Genomic DNA, 23,362 nt, shown 5'->3' with positions numbered 1-23,362 from the left:
TTAAGGCCAATTTTTTCAAAAACAAAGATCCATTCAAAAATACATTTAGCATGATCTTGTGGCATTTTTCCCAAGATGGAGGACATATATAAAGAATATAAAGGTTAAACTTGCATTTCTGAGTATTTCTTTATTCAAAATGTGAATCAAGAGCAGACAAAAAAAATGCAGTTCGGAAAAAGCTGGTATGTGTGACATTCGAGCTATAAGCTCCATGCTCCACTCCTTACTGATGTAGACCATTAGATCCATGTATGTTTTAGTTTGTAAGCTAGTGGAAGAGCAAGTAGACAGATGGATGACAGGAAGTGGAGGCAGGCTTACTCTGTTTTAACAGCCCACAACTCAAGAGGTACATTTCTGATTCAACTCCAGCCGCTCTGCAAAAACTATATTTTAGAAAACAAAATTTTTAAAAACATTTTGGCAAAAAACGGCATGATCATAAATAAAAGACCACTGCTCTAGATGATTAGAGTGGGATTTTAAATGCTGCTTTGTAGGAAAGTTTTGTAAATCCTTCATTTTTTTTCATAAAATTAACTAAGGTCAATGTGCTGTTTCCAATAGTGAGCCAAAAAATGCTTTCAATACAAATAAAGCAAACATTTATACTCTAATATCCAGAAGAATTTATCAGACAGAACTGAAAAACATGAATTTTGGTCTACTTGAATATATGGTAAAATCAGAAAAAAATAAAATACCCAAACATGCTCAGCCTCAACAAAAAAATAAATTGTGACATCTTTTTGAAACAACAGAAGCGGCTGATCGCAGGTACCGTTGGCACGGAAGGGAAAACATCAGCTAAGAAAACCCTCCAGGAGGTAAACATATCATTATCCAGGTCTATGATGAAAAGAACATTTTACAGAGGAAAACTCCAATGGTGCACCTCATTTTAGATCTAAGAAAAAGCAAAGCCAATTTAAATGTTGCCAAAAAAAGCAGAGGACTGACTTTACCTCATTTCATGGCGCTAACATGTACTGGCAGTGCTACTATGATGGCTGTTTGATGCTTCTACCTCATAAGTACAAGCATTATACATTCAAGGCTATTTTCAAAGTGTCACTTAGTTCACCTAACATTAAGAAAGCAGAGAGGGACGAGACTTTTTTGATGCCAGGGTAAATTATCGATTTAACGCCAATGTCCCGGGCGATCCATTTGGTTAAACTTCTCCACAGGATAGATATCTGTGTCAATGACACCACTGGATTCAATGAGCAATAATTCACCCAGACAGGGAATCTGGCCAAGACTGAAATTAACTGTCGTGAACAATGGGTCACGTCTATTACTGGACCTCTGTGTCGTCAATCAAATGAGCCGTTGATGGAAACACACTGACAATGACCTAAAAATCACATTTGCAAAGATGAGCACTAAAGCTGACGATCACTGGCGATGCTGTCAATGACCTTGGTGCGTGTGAGGTGTGCTACACCGCTGATGTCCGGTTTGTTGCTGGCATTAGTTCAGCTGCGAAACCCGCAGAGGCTCTAATAGACATAAAAAAAGAGAAACAAGTGGTGAGAAGCTACTTTAAAACTGATTCACTGAGCGCGTGTGGTACCTTGACAGTGTCCTTGCTCGTGTGTCCCTTCTTCCCCCTGCCTTTCCCCGCCCCTCCTGGGCATGGGGCAGCAATATTTTGCAGAGCCAACAGAGCAGATGACATAAGATCAATGTGTCAGGGTTAACACTAATCTATGTGCAGCTGCTTAACCCTTGTTCTCACACTGATGCAAAACTATTTAAAAATGCATCAGTATAAAAGTTACCATTAAACTTTAATAAATTCAATTTTAATTGATTAAAAAAAATATATATTGTGATTTTTTTTTTCTTTAGACCCTTTGCTAAAAGACATGATGGAGTGGGAACAGCAGCTCTTTTCTGCAATGACAACACAATAAACGCCACTGAAACAGATGTTGCTGTTTAGCAGGGCATCCAGCGTAACCATTTAACAATCCTGCATGGGAACGGCAAAGAAGTAGCCTGCAAATGTCACACCTCACCATGTTTCATGCACATGACTTTCTAAAAATAGAACCAACATTTTTTTTTTGGCGCTGATTGCTCAACAAGAGGCTGGGGTGTGCTTCATCACAGCTCATCGGGGACACGGCGCTGATGTTCAAGACAAATCAAAATGCTTGGCTTCAGTAACCTTTAAAATGAAATCTCATAAAATGTTCCCCATCTAACAGACAATGGAATACAACAGGGCTTAGAGATACGGCAACAACTTATTTACATTCATGAATCTAGATCTATTAACATTTTTAATAGCTTTTTCTCGTAAGCCTATTTACTGACCTTTGTGTTTACATTTATCATTCTATATTACTGGAATCAGCCGTGACAGACTCAGCTTTGTTATGGGAGACGATGCATTTCCCTCCCTCTGCAGATCAGCTAGATTTATTAGACGTCGCATAAAAAGCATTCAGCATTTCAGATGCACACAAACTCACACATGTACAGGAAATATTTTTGACAGACTAAAGCAATATCCTTCCCTGGATTTTAAATGCATTTAAAAAAAACACCTAAAAGAGAAGAACCACGTTTTCTATCTAAATGCAGGTTAGTTTGCACTTAATTATATGTTTCTATGAACCATAATATTCTTAAAACAAATTCATGAAAATACTTATTGTATATATAATAACACAGACAGGCTTATAGGACAACATCAGCAAGACACATTCAAAGGAACAAATGTTGAGACTCACAGGAAGGACTTGACATCCAGGCCTCGATTCTTCATCTGATCCATCATGTAATCCCAGCTTCCGGGATTGCCCCGGGGGTGCCCTCCTGCTCCGCCTCCCTGGCAGCGAGAGGCACCTGCTCCTGCTTGGCCGCCCCGAGCCCCCTGGGAGGCGACTTGTGTACCTGCGCCTCTACCCTCACCAGTGCCGCCTCCTCCCTGTCCTCTCCCAACACCGCCGCCTCCCCCAGGGTGTCCGGGTGCGGTGTGCAATTGTCCCAAGCTCTGGGACGTGGTGGGGGGCTGACCAAGACCAGGGCCCGACGGGTGGATGAGAGGCTGCTGAAGACTCTGCTGGCGCAACAGCGTCCGAGGCCGGGCGGGGCCTGACTGGATGTGCTCTAGAGTGGAGGTGTAGGACAAGACTGGGTCCCCAAAGCTGGGTGGACAGAGGAGCAGGGAGGAAAGAGAGCGTGTTGAAGGCCACGGCCGGCAGAGAATCGGATTATGAGGAGGGGTGAAGGAGCCAGATGCAGCAGGGGTAGAAGAGGAGTGAGAAGACGTGGCGATTTCACGAGATGGGGTGAAAAAGAGATGAAAAGAGTTTTCAGAGATCAGACACGGTGGCACGGGGCAGTAGAGAGGAACAGAAGAGGAGGTTAGGTTGAATTCAGGATAGAAAAAGCAAAGTTCGTCCACACAGGAAGTGGAGTTAGAGGGCACAGACACAGAGGGAGGAGTGTCGGGAGGTGGAGACAGGAGAGAGAAAAGAGAGACAGAGAGCACCATGAGGCAGCAGCAGTAACAGCAGTAGAAGAAGTAGCAGTAAAAGGTGCAGCCTGAGTGAGGATGGCTGTGTGCTGTGAGCTGCTCGTGGAGCTGCGTGGAGCAGCGGCGGACAGAGTGGGAGCTGCTCTGGGGACGGGAGTGCGCGGCTTGAGCGCGTTTGCTCGAGCGTGCGTTTCGCAGAGGAAACGGCCGGATGTTCACCGTCCGGACGGGCGTGGCGCGCCTCTGCGCCGCCTGGCTCGAGACTTTGCGGCTTCCAGGTCTCCTCGATGAGCGCTTTTTGGCCTGATGAGAGATCCCCATGTCTTCTTCTCATCAATCAACATTCTCATCTCTCTTCTCCTTTCTCTCAAAGTATTTTTGCTCTTTTAAACACACGCTTAACCCCCAGAGAAATCTCAACAGCCAACCAAGTTGTGCAGCATGACTCCCTCCCTCTGCCAGCCTCTCTTTTCCTTCTCCTCCCTGTGTTAAATGATGTTTAATTGGTAAATTGACTTTCCTAAAATGTCAAACCACATAATGAGTATTGCTGCCAATATTTCTTTATTCCTGTGTTTTTGCTCTTCTTCTGATTTGTTTAAATATTTGATTCTATTCACTAAACATATCCGTCCTTTGATCGCTGAGTTACCCAGACTACTGGAATTAGGTCAGAAGAGAACCACGCACATGATGTAGGTGCAGTTTTCTCCTCTTTGCTTTACCTCTTTTAGTCCAAAATTCATCATGCATTTCACAATCACACAAAAAAATGAAAGAAATAAAAGGTTTTATAGAACAGACTGAGTTTATAAAAAAGAAGGGCTGCAGACGGAGAAACAAAGATGGAGAGAGCGATAGAAACGAGGGTGGCGGTGGAGGAAAGACATAAAATGGGGTGTGAGACGCAAACACAAGAGACGCAGACACTTATAGCGGCCCGAAAATAGAATCCAATTATAGACAGGGGCAAAAAGAAAGATGAGAGGAGGAGAGAAGGAAGGAAGGAGGGAGTTAGTGATGAGCATAAATGTGTTGTGGAGGAAGAAAATCGCAGGCATGAAGTGTCAATGAAAGGTGAAAAAAATCACAGAGATCCAAAGTTTAACTGCCTCATTTACAGCATGCTGAATATAGACTCCACATCATGTCACATGCAGTCAGTAAAATAAAACGCGGCTACGTCTTAGCTGCAGCTACTGAGCTCGGTGGTGTTTTTCTGAAATTGAGCTTGCAGGCAGATAAATTCCTCACGTGGATAAATCATGCTTTCCTTTCAGCTTCAAAGCTTAAATGCTCAGCTGGGCTGTTGTGTTAGCTGGTAAGTGTGATGCAGCACAAGCTATTGTTATCTTCTGCTGATGGGAGTTCATATTTCCCCTGGGCTAACACCTTGATCTGTGCCCAGTCGCTCACCTTCTCACCTGAGCTGCACCCTGCTAAGCCTTACTTGCATATTTGTGTTTCCGCCCTCAAATGATTCATGCGGCTAACCTCGCTGCAGGAGAAACAATCAAAGCAACATTTTCATTGTCGCGAGTTGTGTGTTGTTGTTGCAGAAGTTTGTTTTTTCCTCCCGGTTTCTGCTTTTGAACTCACTTGCTGGGTCTTAATCCTCCGGACTGCACGTGGCCCTGGACCGTCTGCCACTTCCCGGCTTTCACTCCTTCTGTCACCATGCTCTTGACGCTGTCGCTGCGATACGGACCCCCCCCAGCATCCCCATGCCCAGTTGCTGCCCCCTTCTGACCCCCTGAGACCGCCCCACTAGGGGATAGAGATCCCACAGCAAGACAGAGAATACAGAAGAGGGACAATAATGACAGGCAGAAGAGGAGGAAAAAGAGCACAGAAAGTGAGAAAGTCATATACAAGCTGGACGGTAGCTTGAGCATCCACATGGTTAGCGGGGTGAGACAGATCAGTAGAGTGTGTGAGGAGGCAGGCCTTGATTTCCAGGCCAAATTAAACGACGGTGGATGAGAGAGATCTGCAATCCAGTGTGGAAAAAAAGAGGTGGTGCAGAAGAGAAGGTAGGAAGAAAGGAATTATAGATGGAGCCTGTGGAGGGCGGAAAACCAGCAACAAGTTCCTCCTTTGGGCCTAGAGGACTTATACTTTAACAGCACTGGTCATTTTGGTTCTTATTACCTCATTCCTTTGGGCATCAGGATATGCTCCTATGATCCATAAGGCAATTTATTGAATTTACAAAAACACCTGACCCCACAATTCACTGATTCCAGTTTGTATCTGTACCCTAATTGTCGAGATTTCTTTTAAAATATTTAATGTATCTAATAGAGAGTGCACCAATAGGAATTAAAGAAAATGGATGTAATCTAAGCAATTCGGAGCATAATTTGTTTGACTTTAAAGGCTGACGACTTATGTTTCATCTTAAAACTGCGGCAGTGATGATCAAAATTAAAGAACAGTAGTGCCCTCTGGTGACATGACTACACTTCATTAATATGCACAACAACCCAGCTCCTGAAGACACAAAAAAAAAAAAAAACACGAGGCATCTGAGACTTTGGCTTCTGCTGTGAGTCCATGTGAACACGAGGAGCTAAACCTGCAGAAAGGTCACCTTTAACATTTAACATCAGCAAATGACAGGATGCTTCATAGTCAATGCTGGGACTGATGAGGCTGCCAGGTTGATGGTCAGAGCAGGACACAGCGGTGTCACATTTGACACAATCTAGACAGCTTTTTACAATTTTCCATCCTTCATCATTAAAATTCCACATTATTCCTGCACTTTAAAATCAGAAAAAAGGCTGCTGTTTTATCCTTACAGACATTCGTCCAAAATTGTAAAGAAAGACTTCACCTCAAAACAACAAATCTATCAACACGATGAAATGAGACTGTCATTTCAGAGACTGGAAGCTGCTGATCTCCAGAGAAATTCAAAAAAAGGAAATGATTTCCCAGCTGCCCGTTGGCTTTGGTGATATATTATTGGTTGGAGTCAAGAGGTGGCCTCTGCCTCTCAATGTGGGAAAATTCACCATAATAGAGTCTCAATTAGCTGAATATCTACTTCCTACTGATTCACATGCAAATGATAAATCAGATATTTTTGCCACTAATGCAGAGAACCGTCCATTACTTTTCATTATATGAGGAGGATCTGTGAGCAACACATTTGCCTTGAGAGCTTTTTTCAAAAAGGCGAGCATTACAGAAACACAAAGGTCAAAAGCTGGCATCAAGAGTTTTTCTCTTCTTTGCTCAAATATCTTGCATCCTTTCTGCAGGCAATCGAACGAACACACAGTCCTCAATGGGTAGCAAAGATGGCCGCTCATAAGACCTTTCAGTCTGATGCCTGGTGTTGCGTGACGTCTTTTTGTGTTATGGTCACTTTTTCTTGTTTCTCTAGACATTTTTGAAGTGTAGATTTAGGGGTCGAGTCCTCTTAAGGCCCAGAGGAAGAGAGGTGTGACCTTGCTGAGGCTTCATTAGATTCAAGTGCTCAGTGAGTGAAAAAAAGACTCATTGCAATAAGAGAAAACACTGTTACCTTCTGAAATTACACACAGTAGATGCAGTTCAAGAGCTTCAATGTTAGTGTAGAACACATTCGATATTGTTCTGATGGGAGTCGGAGAGAAGCCACAGATGGATGTGAAACTACACTGGTGCCACACTGCAACCTAGTGTTAACGGTCAACCCTCCACAACGAAAGCAACAACGACAACCAGCAAAGTCCAGGAAACACAAGCAAAGAACAAGGACACACACAAACTCAAGAGAAGATCAGTTAAAGTGTGCACATCTCTATTGAAGGAGAAGATTTTGAGGGTTGTCCGTCTCCATGGTCACCCCATGGGAGAAAGAGATGAGAGGTTAGAGGTCAGGAGTTAGTATGGAGCGGCAGGGCTGTAGGGAGTGAGGGGGCATCCGAACATTTGCTTCATTTAAAGGTGCGGAAAAACACAGAGAAAAGTGGCCGGAGGGGGAATTACATGGCCGCGCTGCTCTGTGGCTGCAGCAACGCCGAAATGACTTTCACAGGAAATTATAATGTGGATGTGTGGCATTTTCTATGTGCATGTTTCCAACCAGATAAAGTTATCATTAGCAATCATTTGGGCTCTAAAGTATGACAACACTGGAAGGGTTATTATGCCGCTTCTATAATTTTTTTGATGATTGCTTTATGGGAGAAGCAGGTCTACAAATGCACAAGACTGCAACACTTTGACATTTATGAAATGGGTTTTTTTGAAAAGCCTGTGGCTAAACATCACGCCGTGACAGGACTGTGTCTTAAGGAACGGAAAAATAATCAGGATTATTAAAAAAGCCAACATCCACATTTCGGTTCTTCAATTTGCTTTGTGGCTAGTGGCAGTATCTGTACAATAAAGGAAGGGGATGGTGTGGGAGGGGAAAAGATGGGACGTAAGCCAGAGAAAAAGGTGCCCCTGCCTCATTACAGCCCTACACGGGGGGGAAGTCTCTTACCAGACTTGGACCAAGACTCACTTGAGCGTGAGGCGAGGATCTCCATATGGGGCATATGGAGAAATGTTTAGTACGAACTCCTTGGGCGGATAGGAGCTCCACCTCTGCTGCACTGTGCTGCTGTCATTGTTATTCCAAAAGTCTCTGTCTAGATCACTGTGGCCAAAGAGAGAGACAGGTCAGAGCAACACAACTACGGACAACCCCGGCACCATCCAAGAAAAAGTCGCTCCTCCTTGAGAAGATGACGCAGGGCTTAGAGGACACGGCCTGCTCTTACAGCTGCATCAGATGAGAGTTTAGATTTAATCAGACCCAGATTTTCTACTTGAAGTATCACAGACAAGTTACAATAGGCTTACAAATAAAGACAGAGCAGCCAGAGTGTGGAGGCATTCACCAGAACTGAGCAGCAAAAGACAAGAGGTACAAAACACCACAAATTGCAAGAAAAAGAAAAAAAAAACAATTTCATACCAAAAGAGCTTGTGATCACATTTTGTTCAGAAATGGCACAACACTGAACATTAACAAGTCTGCAGTCCATCCTTGAGGTGAGCAGTGGGAAAGCATGAATACGAGACGAGAAAGGGAGAGCTAAAACGCAGACACAGAAAGTAGAGGAGGAAACAGGTGAGCAGAATCACTAATGTCATACAAGTCACACAGCAGTGGTCAGAGCTGCAGGGCAGGGACAGAGGAGGAGAGAGAGGCAATGCACAAAGAGAAGGAATTTGAAGCTGAAATGACTAAGAGCACACCAATGCATCTGGAGCCAGTCAGAAAGGAAATGGACAAATTAGGGAGATCAGGGAACCCAAGTCAGAATACATTCACAAGCAAAAGCCCAGTTTCACTGCTCAAAACCGTCAATACAGAAAAAAACAAAGCACACTGAAAAACAGCTGTGAAAGAAATCAGGCTTTAGGAGAGGAGAGAATATGTGGTATTTATCTGCTTTCTCTCGTTCTGTCATATGGGTTTGTTTTGTCAAGGACAGAGTAAACCTTAATCTGAACTTCAACCCTGTAAGGAACATGACAGACAATCATTTTCAAGCCTTTGACAAGCAGACTTCAAGCCCTCTTTTTTTGTTCTTTTACCTGAGCTGGCACCGTCTTTGCAGCGCAGAGCACTTGTACCTGCAGGGGCGTCAGCCAAAACCTTGATCTGGAATAATTTGATCAACTAGCCCCACGTTGTGATTTTCTTTACAAACATGCTCTAGCAGAGATTGTGCAGTTCAAGATAAAACAACAGGGGGGCTCATCGTCTGCCTTGTTTGTGCAAAGCACACTGAGGGACTCAAAGTTGAGCTCAATGGAGTTCATTATCACCAGACCCCAACCAGTTACTAGGCACTTACTTGATGGCTTTCTTCTCCCCTCGCCCACGAGCAGAGTCTGGAGTGTCTGCTGCTTCCACTCCCGGCTTGTTCCTCTTCCCCTGAAGCCAGTCGGAGGGGAGGGGACGGCGGACAAGGCAGGGAAAAACAAAAGGTTTGCTTAGATTTGTCCTTTGAAGCTGTGTTTTCGCTGTGCTAATTTCAAGTGTAAATGCCTCTCCTATTATCTCACAAACACAGTGCCGTCAGCCCTCATGTTACCCTGATTATACTAATCAAAGACAAATCAAATCTGCTGTGAAGAGCCATTTCTGACTATGATAATCATTGGCACCACCCTGAAATTTACATGGCAATTGCCTCTTTGAGGTAATCCACCGGGTACTGCAGCGACGCTTCTGGAAGTCCGGTACTACTCTGATTTCAAATAGCTAGAGCATGACCTGCAGTAACCATGGAAATAAAGGCAATTTAAAAAGCCTCAGAAAGTAAGGTTTGCTGTGAGCTTTCTTCTGGAAAAGCTCATTACAGTCAAAGTTGTTTCACATGTGTTGCACCACAGGTAATCTCTTTTGACACGTTTCTACTATTGGAAGAGGGTGAAGCTCAGTTTAAAGCTGCCCTTCCAAACGGATGCCATAAATGCACACATTGACCTAGATGCTGCAATGCACATCATGACATGCATAATGGCACACATCCGATGCCGCTCAGATATAGATCATAGTCTCACCCCTGGGAAACAGCAGGTGACGAACATCCTCGCAAACTGTAACCCTACAAAGCTTCCAAAGGTTTAGCAGACTATTTGTGAAGAGTCATTTAGAAGCTTGTTTAATGGGATTTGATTTTACATAGTAATACACGTTCTTGTCATTGTACCTGCTTTATTATTTTAACACCTGAACCTAATGTGGTAGACAACAACCAGAAGGTTACTGATCCTGATTCAAACTTTGCATATTGTACCTTTGAGAGTTATTGACAAAGCTGACCCTTTCACTGCAGAGAAAAATGATAAAACCCACAGCAGCACCGGTGACGGTAACAATTAGCCACAAGGGCACAAAATGGCTCATCTGCACTATGATCGGCACTAATCTGCGCTGGATGGCTCAACAAATGAATAAGCATTGACAGGATGACCAGGGAATGACAGAAGATGAGCACTGCTCAGTTTGTAAGCTAACTTCTAGATTAAAAGACTCTTTTTACATTGATGTACTGTGGACATGTGAGCGCTGTAATGAAGGCTGCAGTCCTGAACTCATCCCAGCCATCTGCTTGATTCCTCCCCAGAGTATGAAGCATGTCAGCAGTGCCCCAGCCTCACATAATGAAGACCATTCCTGATCTTCTTGAGATTGAGCTTTAGGTGTTTCGTAGTATATCATATGCTGGTTGGATTGCATAGTAAAACTGCCATCCATCTGCCTAATGCTATGAGACTATTTGATATACTGACTATAAATCTGAGCCATTAAGCGTGCACTTATACTCGTATGTCCAAGTGATGGACTCAATTCTGTACCAACAGATGCAAAATGTAGCTGTGACACCTTAAGGCAAAAGTTCAGTTTTTCAAAGTGAGGAAATATCAAAGGAGATGCATGTATCAAAAAGGCGGAAGACCCAATAAATGAGACAGAATCCAGTACAAAGAGGAAGTGGAGATATGAAAATAGAAACCAAGAGACAAAAAATGTAGCTGAGCAATTGACAAAAGCTGTATGGAGTGGCTTGAGAAACAAAGGAATGGCAAGAAGGGACAGGTGCAAAGGGTGAATTGAGTGAAGTACGAGTGGCAGACAGTCCTGCATGGACTAGATATGAAAGCAAGAAAAAGCGTCACATGCTCTGCAATGAGACACCTAGTTCTTTTTTGTGCACACACTTTAGACCGCCCCTCCAGCTCATTGACAAGAATGAAAAAGGAACACTACAAAAGCTCCTGTCTTCAAGGTAGACAGCAGAAATCTATGGAGATTATTATGACAAAGCTCAGCAGCTCTATCAACTCAGAGGCAGGACACAGTGAAGGAAATCAAGTCAATAGCCCAGTGTGTGTTAAGAAAATCAATGCAAGATTGAACAATCCAGACCCAGCTTTTTGTTCCAGTTCCAGGGCTTTTTTCCTGTGATCACAGATTTGGCGTCTGTCTTTGAGCCGTTATGACATGATGACTCCAGTCCAAATGATGAACACATCATAGGAGTCGGACATTTCCAAATTGCAACGAGCTGCCAATTACAGAAGAAAACAACTGGCTGACGGGTTTCTACAATCAGCGCTATTCAAGCAGAGCATGTTTTAATTGACATAATCAAAGTCTTGAACAGTATTTAAGTGAGTCTGCGGCTGCTGCAAATTGTGTCGCTGGAAAAATATGAAGCCACTCAGAAAAACTAGGTTTTTGATGGTTGGTAGCTGTTTTTTATAATTAGAATAATAAATATAAAATAAATTGCATATTTGATTATGGATCAAAATTGAGCAAAAATGACAATTTCGTGACAATTTCATTATCTTCAGATATCAAAAACCCCAAAAGGCAATTATAAAAGACTATATTTTGTAAAATATGATCTCTATTGAAGCCCATAAACCATTTACACTATATTACCAAAAGTATTCGCTCACCTGCCTTGAATCGCATATGAACTGAAGTGCCATTTCATTCCTAACCCATAGAGTTCCTTTTACATCTATTACAGCCTCAACTCTTCTGGGAAAGCTGTCCACAAGCTTGAGGAATGTGTTTATAGGAATTTCTGATTATTCTTCCAAAAGCGCATTGGTCTTGTCACACTGATGTTGGTGGAGAAGGTCTGACTCTTAGTCTCTGCTCTAATTCATCCCAGAGGTGTTCTATGGGGTTCAGGTCAGGACTCGGTGCAGACCAGTCAAGTTCATCCACACCAGACTCTGTTCTCCATGTCTTTATGTGCTTTGGACCTAAAACGTCTTTATCTATGTTGTAAAAACAGTTCATTAAACATTTTTGGGGTTTCCATAGCAAAATAAATACATTTTTCCATTTCGAATTGTCTGTTTTTGCATGATTTTATGTCTAGTGTGTGAATACAACAAGGAAAAACGACAAAATAGAGTCACACAGGTGAGGTTGTGCTGATTAAAATGATACCAAATAAGGAATTGGGTTGTCTTTCAAATTGAAAATACAGAGTTAAATTTAAGGGTTAAAAAACATTCTGAATGTACCATTTTGCGTGTGATTTCATATTGTGATTATCTGTAGATAATGAGTGGCTGGCAAATATTGTAGCTAAAAAAAAAATGTCAAATTGCGATTAATCGCAATTAGTTTTTTCCAGATTTGCGATTATTTAGTTAATTATTTTAATCAATTCACAGTCCCAGTTTTTGACCTGTTGCAAACACAGTTGAGAGTTAGTATAGTCATAGTAACGTTTTGTTTTTTTTAGCAGTATTTTTTAGCAGTACGTGTTGTAAACAGGGTTGGGAGGTATGGGTTTTGTGAATAACACTTCTGAATACAATAAGATCATTTTGTAGTGTGTGCATAGAGATAAAAGAAGGGAACATCTTTGACTTCGAGATTGAAGAACTTTTGACAACAAAATAAAGTAGGATGAAGTCCTGTTTGTTGTGTCTTATGTTCAAGTACACTCCAAGCCACTAGGGGGTGCTAGAGGACAGATGTCAGCAGAAGAGAGATGTAGGGAGAGGAGAGGGAAAGGACGAGAATGCAAAATGGAGATCTGTTGTTAAAACGTTAATAAAGCGTATGTTAAGTAATTACGTTTGTCTTGAACATTGCTGTTCATGAAGAAATCAATATGCACTTTTTGCATTCCTATTTTCCTCACCTTTTCAATATATTTTTTAGATCGTCTTTTCAACCATTTTTACAAACAGTCCAACTTTAAAACACAATGACTGGTGAACATTAGATCTTCAGCTTTAGAAACGTACTCCTAAAAATGTAGGATTTGGAATATCATAAATAGTCAACCACAAACATAAATATATATTTCTACAATACTCTCTGCCTTATTAATCTGCTGTACTTGAATATGCTGCAGAAATGCTAATGAATCCATATAAACATTGGAAAAAATTGTTAAAATGCTAAGAAAAATGTGAAGTATGTGCATGTAAATAATTAAAAACGTGAGATGGCAGCATGCAAGATGTATATTTGTATGTATGTGGAATATCTATTATGTATAAGGGTTGGAGGGACAAGACCATGACTTGTTTTTGAGACTTACAGCAGAGTAAAAGGAACCGTTATGCTTCAGAAAACTATTTCCCTTTCATTCTGCAAAACAACATAATCCCAGTAATACCATATTCAGGTGTCCTTCATTTAAAAAGGACATTTAAATAATCCTTTTTCAGAAAATTGACTAAGAAGTTCCCCCCCAAAAATAACCAGCTTATATTTGAGTGGCAATTCTTTTCAGAAAGAGGAGACTTTGGGTGACTACCCTTAGAATTGGAATTAAAGGTGAGAGTTTGAATCCCATTTCAGCTAATGTGGACCAAAAAAACATTTCTTTTTTTCCTGCTACACCACTGAAGATGGGTGACAAATTAAGCATTGTTGGACTTCTCAGGATGAGACCAAGAGTTTCCCTTGAGGAACCCAACATGAGAGGAGATAGAGTTAAAAGTACCACTCTGCGTGCCTCGGCTGGCAGTGCAGCGCCTTCCAACACCCAGCTGTGTTTGTTTGCTGTGAATTAGCAGGCAGCAAGAGTGTGCATGCTCGCTCAATATTACCCACATCACACCATAATTAGAGAGGAGGGCACTATTAAATGGTTGTCTGCTGCTTGTTTTTAGCATCTGTCAAAACATCTTCTACATACCTGTGTTCTTTAGCACTCCAGACCCAGAAGTAAAAAGCATAGAAAGTAGCCAAAACTATGTCCAGTAGTATTTTAACATGCCACAGTAATACTGAGGACCCACAAAATGTGCTGCTACTCTAATTCTCCCTGACACTTCACATTCTCTTCTAAATTTCTATAATAAATGAATTCCTTTTTTTCTCTGAAAGGCATAATTACCATCATCTGATTCACAACCGTCTCTCTTCAAAAATATTGAAAGGGAAGCCCGAATGAGGCCGCGCCAGGATGTGAAAGATGTCGGGTCCAATCGCAGCCACACTCACAACTGTGTCATTCAAACAGCACAAGGTTCACAAGGAGCAGGCGGAGGGTTTCTGAATGCTAAACAGTCTCTGCTGCTCGAACAGATGTTAGAGACACCACCTCTGATGTCTGAAGATCTCTCCCACCACCTACAACACCATCCCTGCTGACATCCGTGAGCTCCACCGCACAGGGGCTCTCTAATCGCATCATAGGAGCGCCGCTTTATTATGATATATTTGTCTTGCTGCTTTTAATTAAAAATTACTTGATTTGATATATGATGAAATCAGTGAATGTAGTTAATTTGAAGTAAAAAATGTTGAAGTTTTTGTTACGATTATGAATTACCGGAGCAGAAGGTAGGTTAAGCCTCTTTTCTGCCTGCAGAGCCAAGCTGAAAAGAGGCTTCAGGATGACATATGAGGTGTATAAGGAGTTTTAAAATAAACATATTATTTCACTGTTTGCCAAAGCCAAAGCAGCACTTGTCTAAAAACATGTTTTCATGAAGAACTGAATCATAAGTACAACTGGCAAGGGTCCAGCCTCAACTGACACGTGAAGCTGCAGGCTAACATTTGTTCTTAGGGAAGCTGACGCTGTTAAGTCTTAAAATGCACGAAAAAAACCCCAAAATCTTAAGGTGAGGCGAGTCCTGCAGTGGCTTTGAGAGAGTAAGCATTTGATTCTTGGCATTTCTAAACTACTTCTAGAACAAGGAAAATCCACCGTTTTCCTTGGAGGTAAGCTACATTTACCAACAGACATCTATAATAAGAGCTGTTAGTCGAAAGTAACTGTGTTTATGCAAATTATACAGCATACACACCATAATCATGTGCTTAGTGATTGTAGTTCTGCCAGAGAGAAGAATAAAGTGATCAAGGGGTATTGAGGCAGAGGAAAACATATTTATCATAAAAGTATATTTTAGAAGAACAGATTGTGAAGCTGCCAGGCCGTCGTGGGTGCTAGTCTCATATATATATTTATATATATAAAAACAATTTGAGAGGATTTGGTAAGGTTGAAAAATGATTTTCAGCAAGATTGTGAATAAAGTCATCGAAAACACGTTTCTCATCAAGGAAACAACGGCTCTTCATCTCAGTCACGCTTAATTATTTTGTACATTAGGCAGCTGCATTTATTATGGTTTCGCACCCGTTGGCAGATGACATTTTTCCCAAAGTAAGTGGTTTGAGCACTACAAAGCTCTTAATTAACATCTTAATTCCACCCCTCCTTCCCCCCAGCTGAAACAGACACACCCTGAGGCATGGTACGAAAGGACCGGGACAAAATGCACTAATGTGAAGAAATGTATCATTTGCATATGAGACAAAACTTATATTTTTTTAAAGTTGATGATGACCTTTGGTGGGTCAGGAGGCCTAAAGACAGTCCCCTGATCTCGGCTCAGTGTTGCTACTTTCAAAGCGCCGCTGCAGGATAAAAATAAGATTCCTCCACAGCAGCGCTCAGGAGAGGACCTCAGGGACTTCCTGAGATGATGACAGCAGAACTACCTCCATCCACCGCAGGAAACTCGGAGTCATTCGCTGCTCTATTTATTTTTAAAGTGGAATATCAAAAGTAATGCGATGCTCAAGCGACAGAGGGCCCGTGTTGTACCACTGTTCCCTTCCTGCATGGACCATTTCCTCTCCGCATGCTGTTATGACATCAACTGGTAATCTAGACACCTCACCTTAGTGGAGATTCTGGCTCCACAAATGGTCTTATGTAGTGAACCATGAGATGTTTGGAGTCTGGCACGCAGTTCTGCCGCCTCACTTCCTCAACAGAGGAAGAGAAAACACTGAACTTGAAACGAGTAATTTGTGTTCCTGGGTTTTACACGCACAAGATGACTCAGAATTCAATTAATTTCCAAAGCTTCCATATCTATAAAGAATCAGTCCAGTGAAGTGGCAGTGGGGACTACAGCTCTGTCTGCGTAATGGCTGCCCCCCTTTAATCAATCACATTTCATAACACATAATCACAATGACACGCCCTCTATCAGAGGTCAGCCGGGTTGATCTGAGGAATTCTTCCTCGCTGAGACCGTGTATCAGGACAGATTACTAATGTCGGTGAGATTAGTTTGTGTCATTGAGGACTGCTGAAGCACGCCCTCTTCATAACAATATGTCATCATGGAAAATAAATCACCCTCTAACACAAAACACACCGTAAGTGTTCTACTTCTGAGCCAAACGCAGACAGTTGTGTACAGATTTGATCTTGATTTGTTTTTGTTTTTTTTTTCAGAAAATAGCATTAAGTTGTTTTTTAACACCTGATTCTTAAATTATTAGAACAACTAAGGGTCAAAATGTTTAATCATGGCTCACTCTGGATTCACTGTATCATGAATTTAAAGTTAAATACAAATATTCAAAGCAGAAAACAATTTCTTACCCAAAATCAGACAAAAGTAACTAATACAAAGAGAGTAAAAATACAATTTCATGGGAAAAAAAGTTGTTTTCTATATACAATGTACAAAAAACACAAACAAAAAACGATTGTGTGTATCCATATGTGGAGCAAGCTTGTGGAACCCAACCAAGTTAAAGCAATCGCCAACCATAATAAAAGTTTAAGAAAAAATATAGAAATATGATTGTTGATAGATATACCCAAAACCCATGGAAACTGTGATAGATCTGTAAATATTTCTGAATATAAAGTTGAATCATGTGGCGATACATTTGGTTGTGTCAGGGAATAAGATTTAACAAAATGAGTGTTTATACAAAACTGTATAAGTAAATCAAAAATGGATATAAGCAACTTGGATTTTACATAGAAAATCAACTTTACAACTCCAAAAGTATGGCAAAAAGAAATTGGAAGTTGCCTCACTGCTAAATGTGTAGTGAGGAGGTCGTAGGTGCTTTTCAGTTAGAGAACCAGATGGATCAGCTGGGTTTTCTGCTCTGTGCCTTTTTTTCCCCTTCTTGTTTGATGCTTTTAATCCCCAAACAAGCAGGTGTTGTAACTGTATTGTTTTCAGACAGATTGATCTGTCCCCACATGGTGCAATGTGCAAGCTGACCTGACCAAATGACGGCAGGACATTTTCTGCACTCTTTCCTCAAACACACAGAACTCCTACAGATTGAAAGACTCTTCTGTTTTTTCCCATTTGTTGCATTGAAGTCTTCGCTCGGTCTTTACGCTCACTGTCTTGCTTTTTGATATCATCAGATGCATCTTCCTTTTGAAAGCTTGACTTCCTGTTTTCATTTCTGCTGATTGATACACCTGTTTTTCATTTGGCAAAACATTTCCCACAGTAGAGAGTCTTCCCACTTTCTATGGTGTCAGATTCTTGTCATTATTTTGTACTTGCAGCTCCACTTCATGTTTTTCAGCTTTTCTTCCTTTCAGGGTCCCTTGTTATTGAATCATTTTTTTGTCGTTTGTTTCTTATTGTTCTACCCCCTCTGCGCAGCATTTTGAAGCATTTCTTCACAACTATTAGTTCAATTACACGTTTTGTTCTTATTCTGAATGCAGTATCAGTGACCAATAAGCTCAGTCGCTAGTGCCCACTAAACTAAGTATTTTCATTCTTTCAAAGAAAACAGATACTGCAGTTAGATTTTTATTTCTTTTTTTCTTCCTTTCTTTGTTTTTTTTCTGTATTTTAAAATTAAATTACATCAATTCATATTAAGTTGCTACCTAAGTCTAAACACAACCCTTTACTGTATAAATCTACATTGCAGTTTATAAATTGTATGGCAAATTGTGCATTTCTCTTCATCTTCCTCACTGCAGACGTTTCATCTGTGGCTTTTCTCCTTGTCCATGAATAAAAAAGTCTTTAATGGTGTTACTTACTTGTCTTTCATTTGTCTTAAGATATATCTTCAAGTAATTGTGTGTTTGTCTGTTTTCTGTCTTTTCAAACCCCAACAGGTAACAGCATCTGGTCTCCATTACTACCTCTGGTTCTTTGTTCGTTTCTGCTTGTTCTTCCATTTAAAGGGACTTCTCTTCTGCACTGTCGCTTATTGCTTGCCAAGTATGGGAGATTACACTAATGATGCTTGACTGCAAGACGTGAAGAGATAGAACACAAACACTGCAGCAAAGGTCAGAAGGGAGATATCATCATCCCCAAACTGCAAGTTCGGGTACCAAGCCTCAACACAAGAACATCTGACCTGAGATTAAAGATCGCAACCAACATGGGCACCAATGACCCCAAAAGCAAAAATTAGGTAAAGTACTTTCTGAAACTCTAAAAGAGGATGTGAATACAGCACTGCATACAATCCCTTCTACAACTATCATTGAGACAGAGGAGTTGTTATACACAACAGCAACAGGAATTCTTGAAACTATCCCTCCATGGAACCAGAGGCTAAAGACAAAGATCAAGGTAGCATGCAGATAAGTCATTCAGCTATTGGAGTTGAAAAAGTGTTATGAAAAAAAGAGATACTTAACCCTAGAACACTTTTTCTATAAAAAGTTACACCATCACTTTAGCTGGGTAATTTTTACCCAATATAATATACCCCCCAAAAAAGATTTGTCATAAAATAGATCAAAATATGACAACACGTGATACATTAGAGTTTTTTTTCAGCTGTGGTATATGTAACAAAATAGAAAATAAATACAGATTTTAAAAAAATGCTAAAAAATTACTGAAAAATTAGGATTTGAGAACAAAATAGATACTGGAGACTTAGCCTTTGGTCCACTCATTCGTAGGACACGTGAACCTTTGTCCAGGGACCCATAACACTCAGAAATATGCAGCATATTGAAAATCATGTAAATACTTCACCCAGCGATACTGCTGTAGGGTTAAGAAGTACAACCAATTTGGATTGAAACTAGCCTTAGAAGTCCACCTATAGAGGTACGCCTGAGAGATAGTGGCCAGAAGGACAAGATAAATGTTCTCCACTGAACCATAGGAGCAGATTCACCAAAACTGGAAACTAAACAATAGCAGCAAAGTAATTTGGTAAAAGAAACATAACAAAAACACTCAGTGTTTAGTGAATTTAGGAGCAAAACACAGGGACCTCAAAGAACACAATCAAATAACCATCACAATGATAGAGATCCCTGAAAGGATCTTAGCCATGAAGAACTGGACACTGCCACACCCCAACATCATCCATACCTACAGGCTATGGAATCTTACTGCTCTACACGACCGCCTAGCAGCACAATTAAACCAGCTGCTAGTGGATGTGACCCACCCGGAATGGCAAACAAGACCAGACAGTCTCAAAGGACCCCCAGAAGGGAGCAGCCCCTATCCAACTGATACCTAATGATTGCTTAGAAGAGGTGACTAATACTGGAAAAATCCTGCCACTGTCTGGGGAAAGTTGAACTGAAAGGAACCACAGAGACGTAAATCATGGCATCACGGGAGAAGGCTCGTAGAACTAGATCAATGGAGCCCAGGAACTACAACACCAGGCAGGATTCCAGGTGTAAACTGTAAAAAGCCATTACTGAGACAGTTCAGCACATAAAAGCAGGCTGTGAGATGCTAGCAGGCAGGGCATACATAGAACGCCATAACAAGGTGGTTAGCATTGTGTACTAAAACATTTGAGTAGTGCATGGACTGAAATTCCCAAGATCAAGATGGGAACACATCAGAAGGTGATTGAGAATGATCAAGCTAAGATTCTGTAGGACTTCCAGATCCAGACAGACAAAATAGTTAAAGCAAACAGACCAAACACAGTAGTGCTGGACAAGAAGAAGAAGGCCATAGTGAAGCCAAGTGATAGAGACATCAGGGAGAAGATTGAGAGATGGGGGGTAATGGAGGAGATGGAAAAATGTAGAGGTGGAAGTAAAGGTGGTACATGGAATACTCAGGGTTGAGACTCCTGGAAGAGTGGATCTAGCAGATGCTAAAAAGACCATCAAGATCTCTGTCCAGAAGAGCGCAGATTGAGGAATAGCTAAGATACTACAAAAGACCCTCAGTAAACTAGTATTGTCCCGTTGTTTTGGATGGTGATGTAATAAAATCACAAGTTGTGAAGGAGAGTCAGGGATCTTATATGGTTTTCTTAACTCCCAAGCTATTTAATGGGGCTCAAATGACCCAAGCCTTACATTGACGTGTTATACATACGATTGCAAATGTGAATGGAGGTGGAGAGGATTTCACGTCTGCCACAGAAACCAGTGAAAGTCAAAAGTCATTAAAAAAGTTCAGCACACTGTCTTGTGGGGTCCAGATGACCCCACTCCCAATCCCAACATACCTAGTATGGCACAAGGGTTAAACCTGCAGTCATTGAAAGCAAAAGATGTAGTTTATGAAGGGATTTTGACCAAAATGTTAAACAAATACTTTTTTATTGGTTTATGACCTTAGGAACAAGCAGTAAACTACGGCTCTCTTGCTGTCCAGCAAGTATCCACATAACACTTGCTCAAACATTTCCAATATTTCCACACATTTTCCTTTTATTTACACCTTTTTCAGCTGTGCTCGCAATGTTTATGGAGGCTCTATGATTATGAATTTGCATACTAGGAAGACAGCAATTGGGAACGAGCCACTGTGGATCTGTTCGTCAAGGTTGAATGTTTTTGTGCATTGTGTGTGCAAACTCACCAGCTTGCGTTGACACCATCCACAGACGCCACAGAGAGCCACCAGCCAAACTGCACACACTGTCACTGCAAGGGAGACCAGGAAGACACTGAGGGACACCGAGCCTGCACACACACAAAGGAAGACCAGAAAAACAATGGGTGATGCCTTTTTGCATAAAAAATTATAAAAACATGGCAAAAAGTAGTCAGCGTACATACTAACAAGGACAGATGTGAAGTGAGGTCAGGCTTTCTCACACCACCTTTACTGATCACATGAAGCTGAGAAAAATACAATGTCATGGCTAAAGGCTTTTTGTCAGAGTATTTCGATACATTTTCAATAAGGACCTCAGCCAGGTCTCACTCAGCTGCACTCACGTCACTGTCACGGTGTCACGCCTTGTTAACTGACAGGCTGAAAGTGAAGGGGTGGGGGGGTGGCTCATGATTAATGGGTATCAGTAGATGCCCAGTGAGAGAGGCAGCTCTGGAAGAGTCATAAAAAAAACATCATTCATTGCTGTTCTGGAGCAGCTGTGAGTGTGGCGCTTGTGTGTTTGTCCGTGGACTTCAATGCTTAGTATTGGGCCCCACGTTCTCCCTATTTAAACAGCATTACTGAGTTTTTGTGCCTGCACACAGAAAATATGCTAAAATATTTAAAATTGTGGTTTCCTTCTAAGAATTCAGATCCCTAAGAATAGAAACAAATGTGTCAGAATGCTGTCTCCTCGGTGACAAACACTTACAAAAAGCTGTCCTTTCCCAGTGGCAGTGTCATTCCCTTTCTTTGCATGTCACCACTGTCTGGCCTTTTCAGTTTATCTCTCCATCATATCCATGACTTATTTTCCTCTTTACCATGTCCTCTGGGAGAAAATCAGCTCAAAAAGCAGCAACAGTGGCAGTAAGGTTGTCTCATTCGGAAAGGTACAACGTTCTCTTAGCCTCAGCTTCAGTTTTGGAACAAGGGGATTGTTCCCTAGGGGACACGCAGAACAGCAGTGTCTGTAGAAACTTTTGGTGAAGTAGACTTCATGTGCTTCTACACTCCAGCAGTGGTTTGGCAGACTTCTTCCCTTCTCCCTACCCCAACATTTAGCCCTCCAACAGAGAGTTATGGAAAAATAGTGTCTCTGAATTCGGACTTCATTTCCACTCAATGACATCACCAATAGTCGCTGGTCAGCTGGGTAAGCACAAAGCTTCCAAATATACATAACAACAGCAGTTTTATAACTTTAAAAAGGTGACACTAAAGCTAAAAGTCATTTCTTTTTGTTTTAATGTAAACTCCTGTGCTTCAGAGTGCACCCACGTCGTCCACGGCACAGCACGATGCACAACCCCTTTGCAACAGAGGGCTTTGTATTCCTCTGTCTGAAGGGATGTCCGTTAAGAAACACTATTTCAGACAATCCTAGCACTACAAATGGAGGGGTAGGGAGAAGGGAAAATTCGTATTGGTGCCTTGGTTACATGGAGCAGAGAATCCGAAAACAAGGCCAGCCTTCAGTGGGTTTTTAAGAGTGAATCAAACCACAAACACATGTGTCAAAGTTAAGCCCCGGATAATTCTATCCGGCCCTCCAGATCATTTTATTTAATTGTTATCAATAGCCCGATGTTATCTTGTGCTTATTTCTAATTTTGACAAAACATACTTTTATGGAGAGGAAAATATTGAAAGTTATTTAAATTTCAAGTTAATTTATTCTGAAATAATATTCCTGCCTGTTTTTATTAATAGTAATGTTAAAAATTTAAGCTATTAAAGTTTTGAAATTTTATTTTTAGTGTGTTTAATAAATGTTATCCTGTTCGTCCCGAGACCTTAGGTGTGTTTTGGATTTTGGGCCCCTGTGCGATTGAGTTTGACACCCTTGTCTTAATTTTGCTGGATATCATGTTTTCATTCACACTTTTGCTCAAATGTACAAGGCCTCACTTATGAATAAACCAGGACCCCCTTTCAGACTCTTTGTTCAGCGTCAAAGTTTAGAAAGGAGATTTTGGTCAAGAACAAACAGCCCAAACATTGACACAAACAAAATTAAAACATAAACAGGAAGATGAGCAACAATTAGGTTTTTTTTTTAATATAGTGGGTCAAAGACAGTGGTGGAGCTATTTTATATGAGAGGGCAGGAGGGGCACAGAAGACTCTGGAGTGGTGACAAATGAGAACAGTGGAAAGCTATCAGTAGGGAAATGATCAAAAATATGTTTATTTTTTAAAAAAACACGTAATTGGGACTTCCGGAAGATGGCG

General features: G+C 41.3%; 1 protein-coding gene across 1 annotated transcript in view; it reads right to left on the bottom strand.

Annotated features, from left to right (window-relative positions):
• Nucleotides 1–23,362, bottom strand: part of syt7a (synaptotagmin VIIa) — a gene marked incomplete at its 3' end in the record, with an annotated part of 93,842 nt that overhangs the window by 27,747 nt on the left and 42,733 nt on the right. The window contains exons 2-6 of the mRNA XM_024280710.2: nt 21,107–21,210; nt 9,349–9,428; nt 8,004–8,138; nt 5,099–5,266; nt 2,751–3,167 (exon numbers count right to left, since the gene is read on the bottom strand). Of these exons, the coding sequence (XP_024136478.1) occupies nt 2,751–3,167; nt 5,099–5,266; nt 8,004–8,138; nt 9,349–9,428; nt 21,107–21,210 (904 nt within the window). The remainder of the gene's footprint in view (nt 1–2,750; nt 3,168–5,098; nt 5,267–8,003; nt 8,139–9,348; nt 9,429–21,106; nt 21,211–23,362) is intronic.

This window comes from Oryzias melastigma, linkage group LG6 (genome assembly GCF_002922805.2).
Source record: "Oryzias melastigma strain HK-1 linkage group LG6, ASM292280v2, whole genome shotgun sequence".
Taxonomy (NCBI): domain Eukaryota; kingdom Metazoa; phylum Chordata; class Actinopteri; order Beloniformes; family Adrianichthyidae; genus Oryzias; species Oryzias melastigma.
Note: the sequence above shows the minus strand (reverse complement) of the source record. Positions and strands in the feature narration are given on the sequence as shown.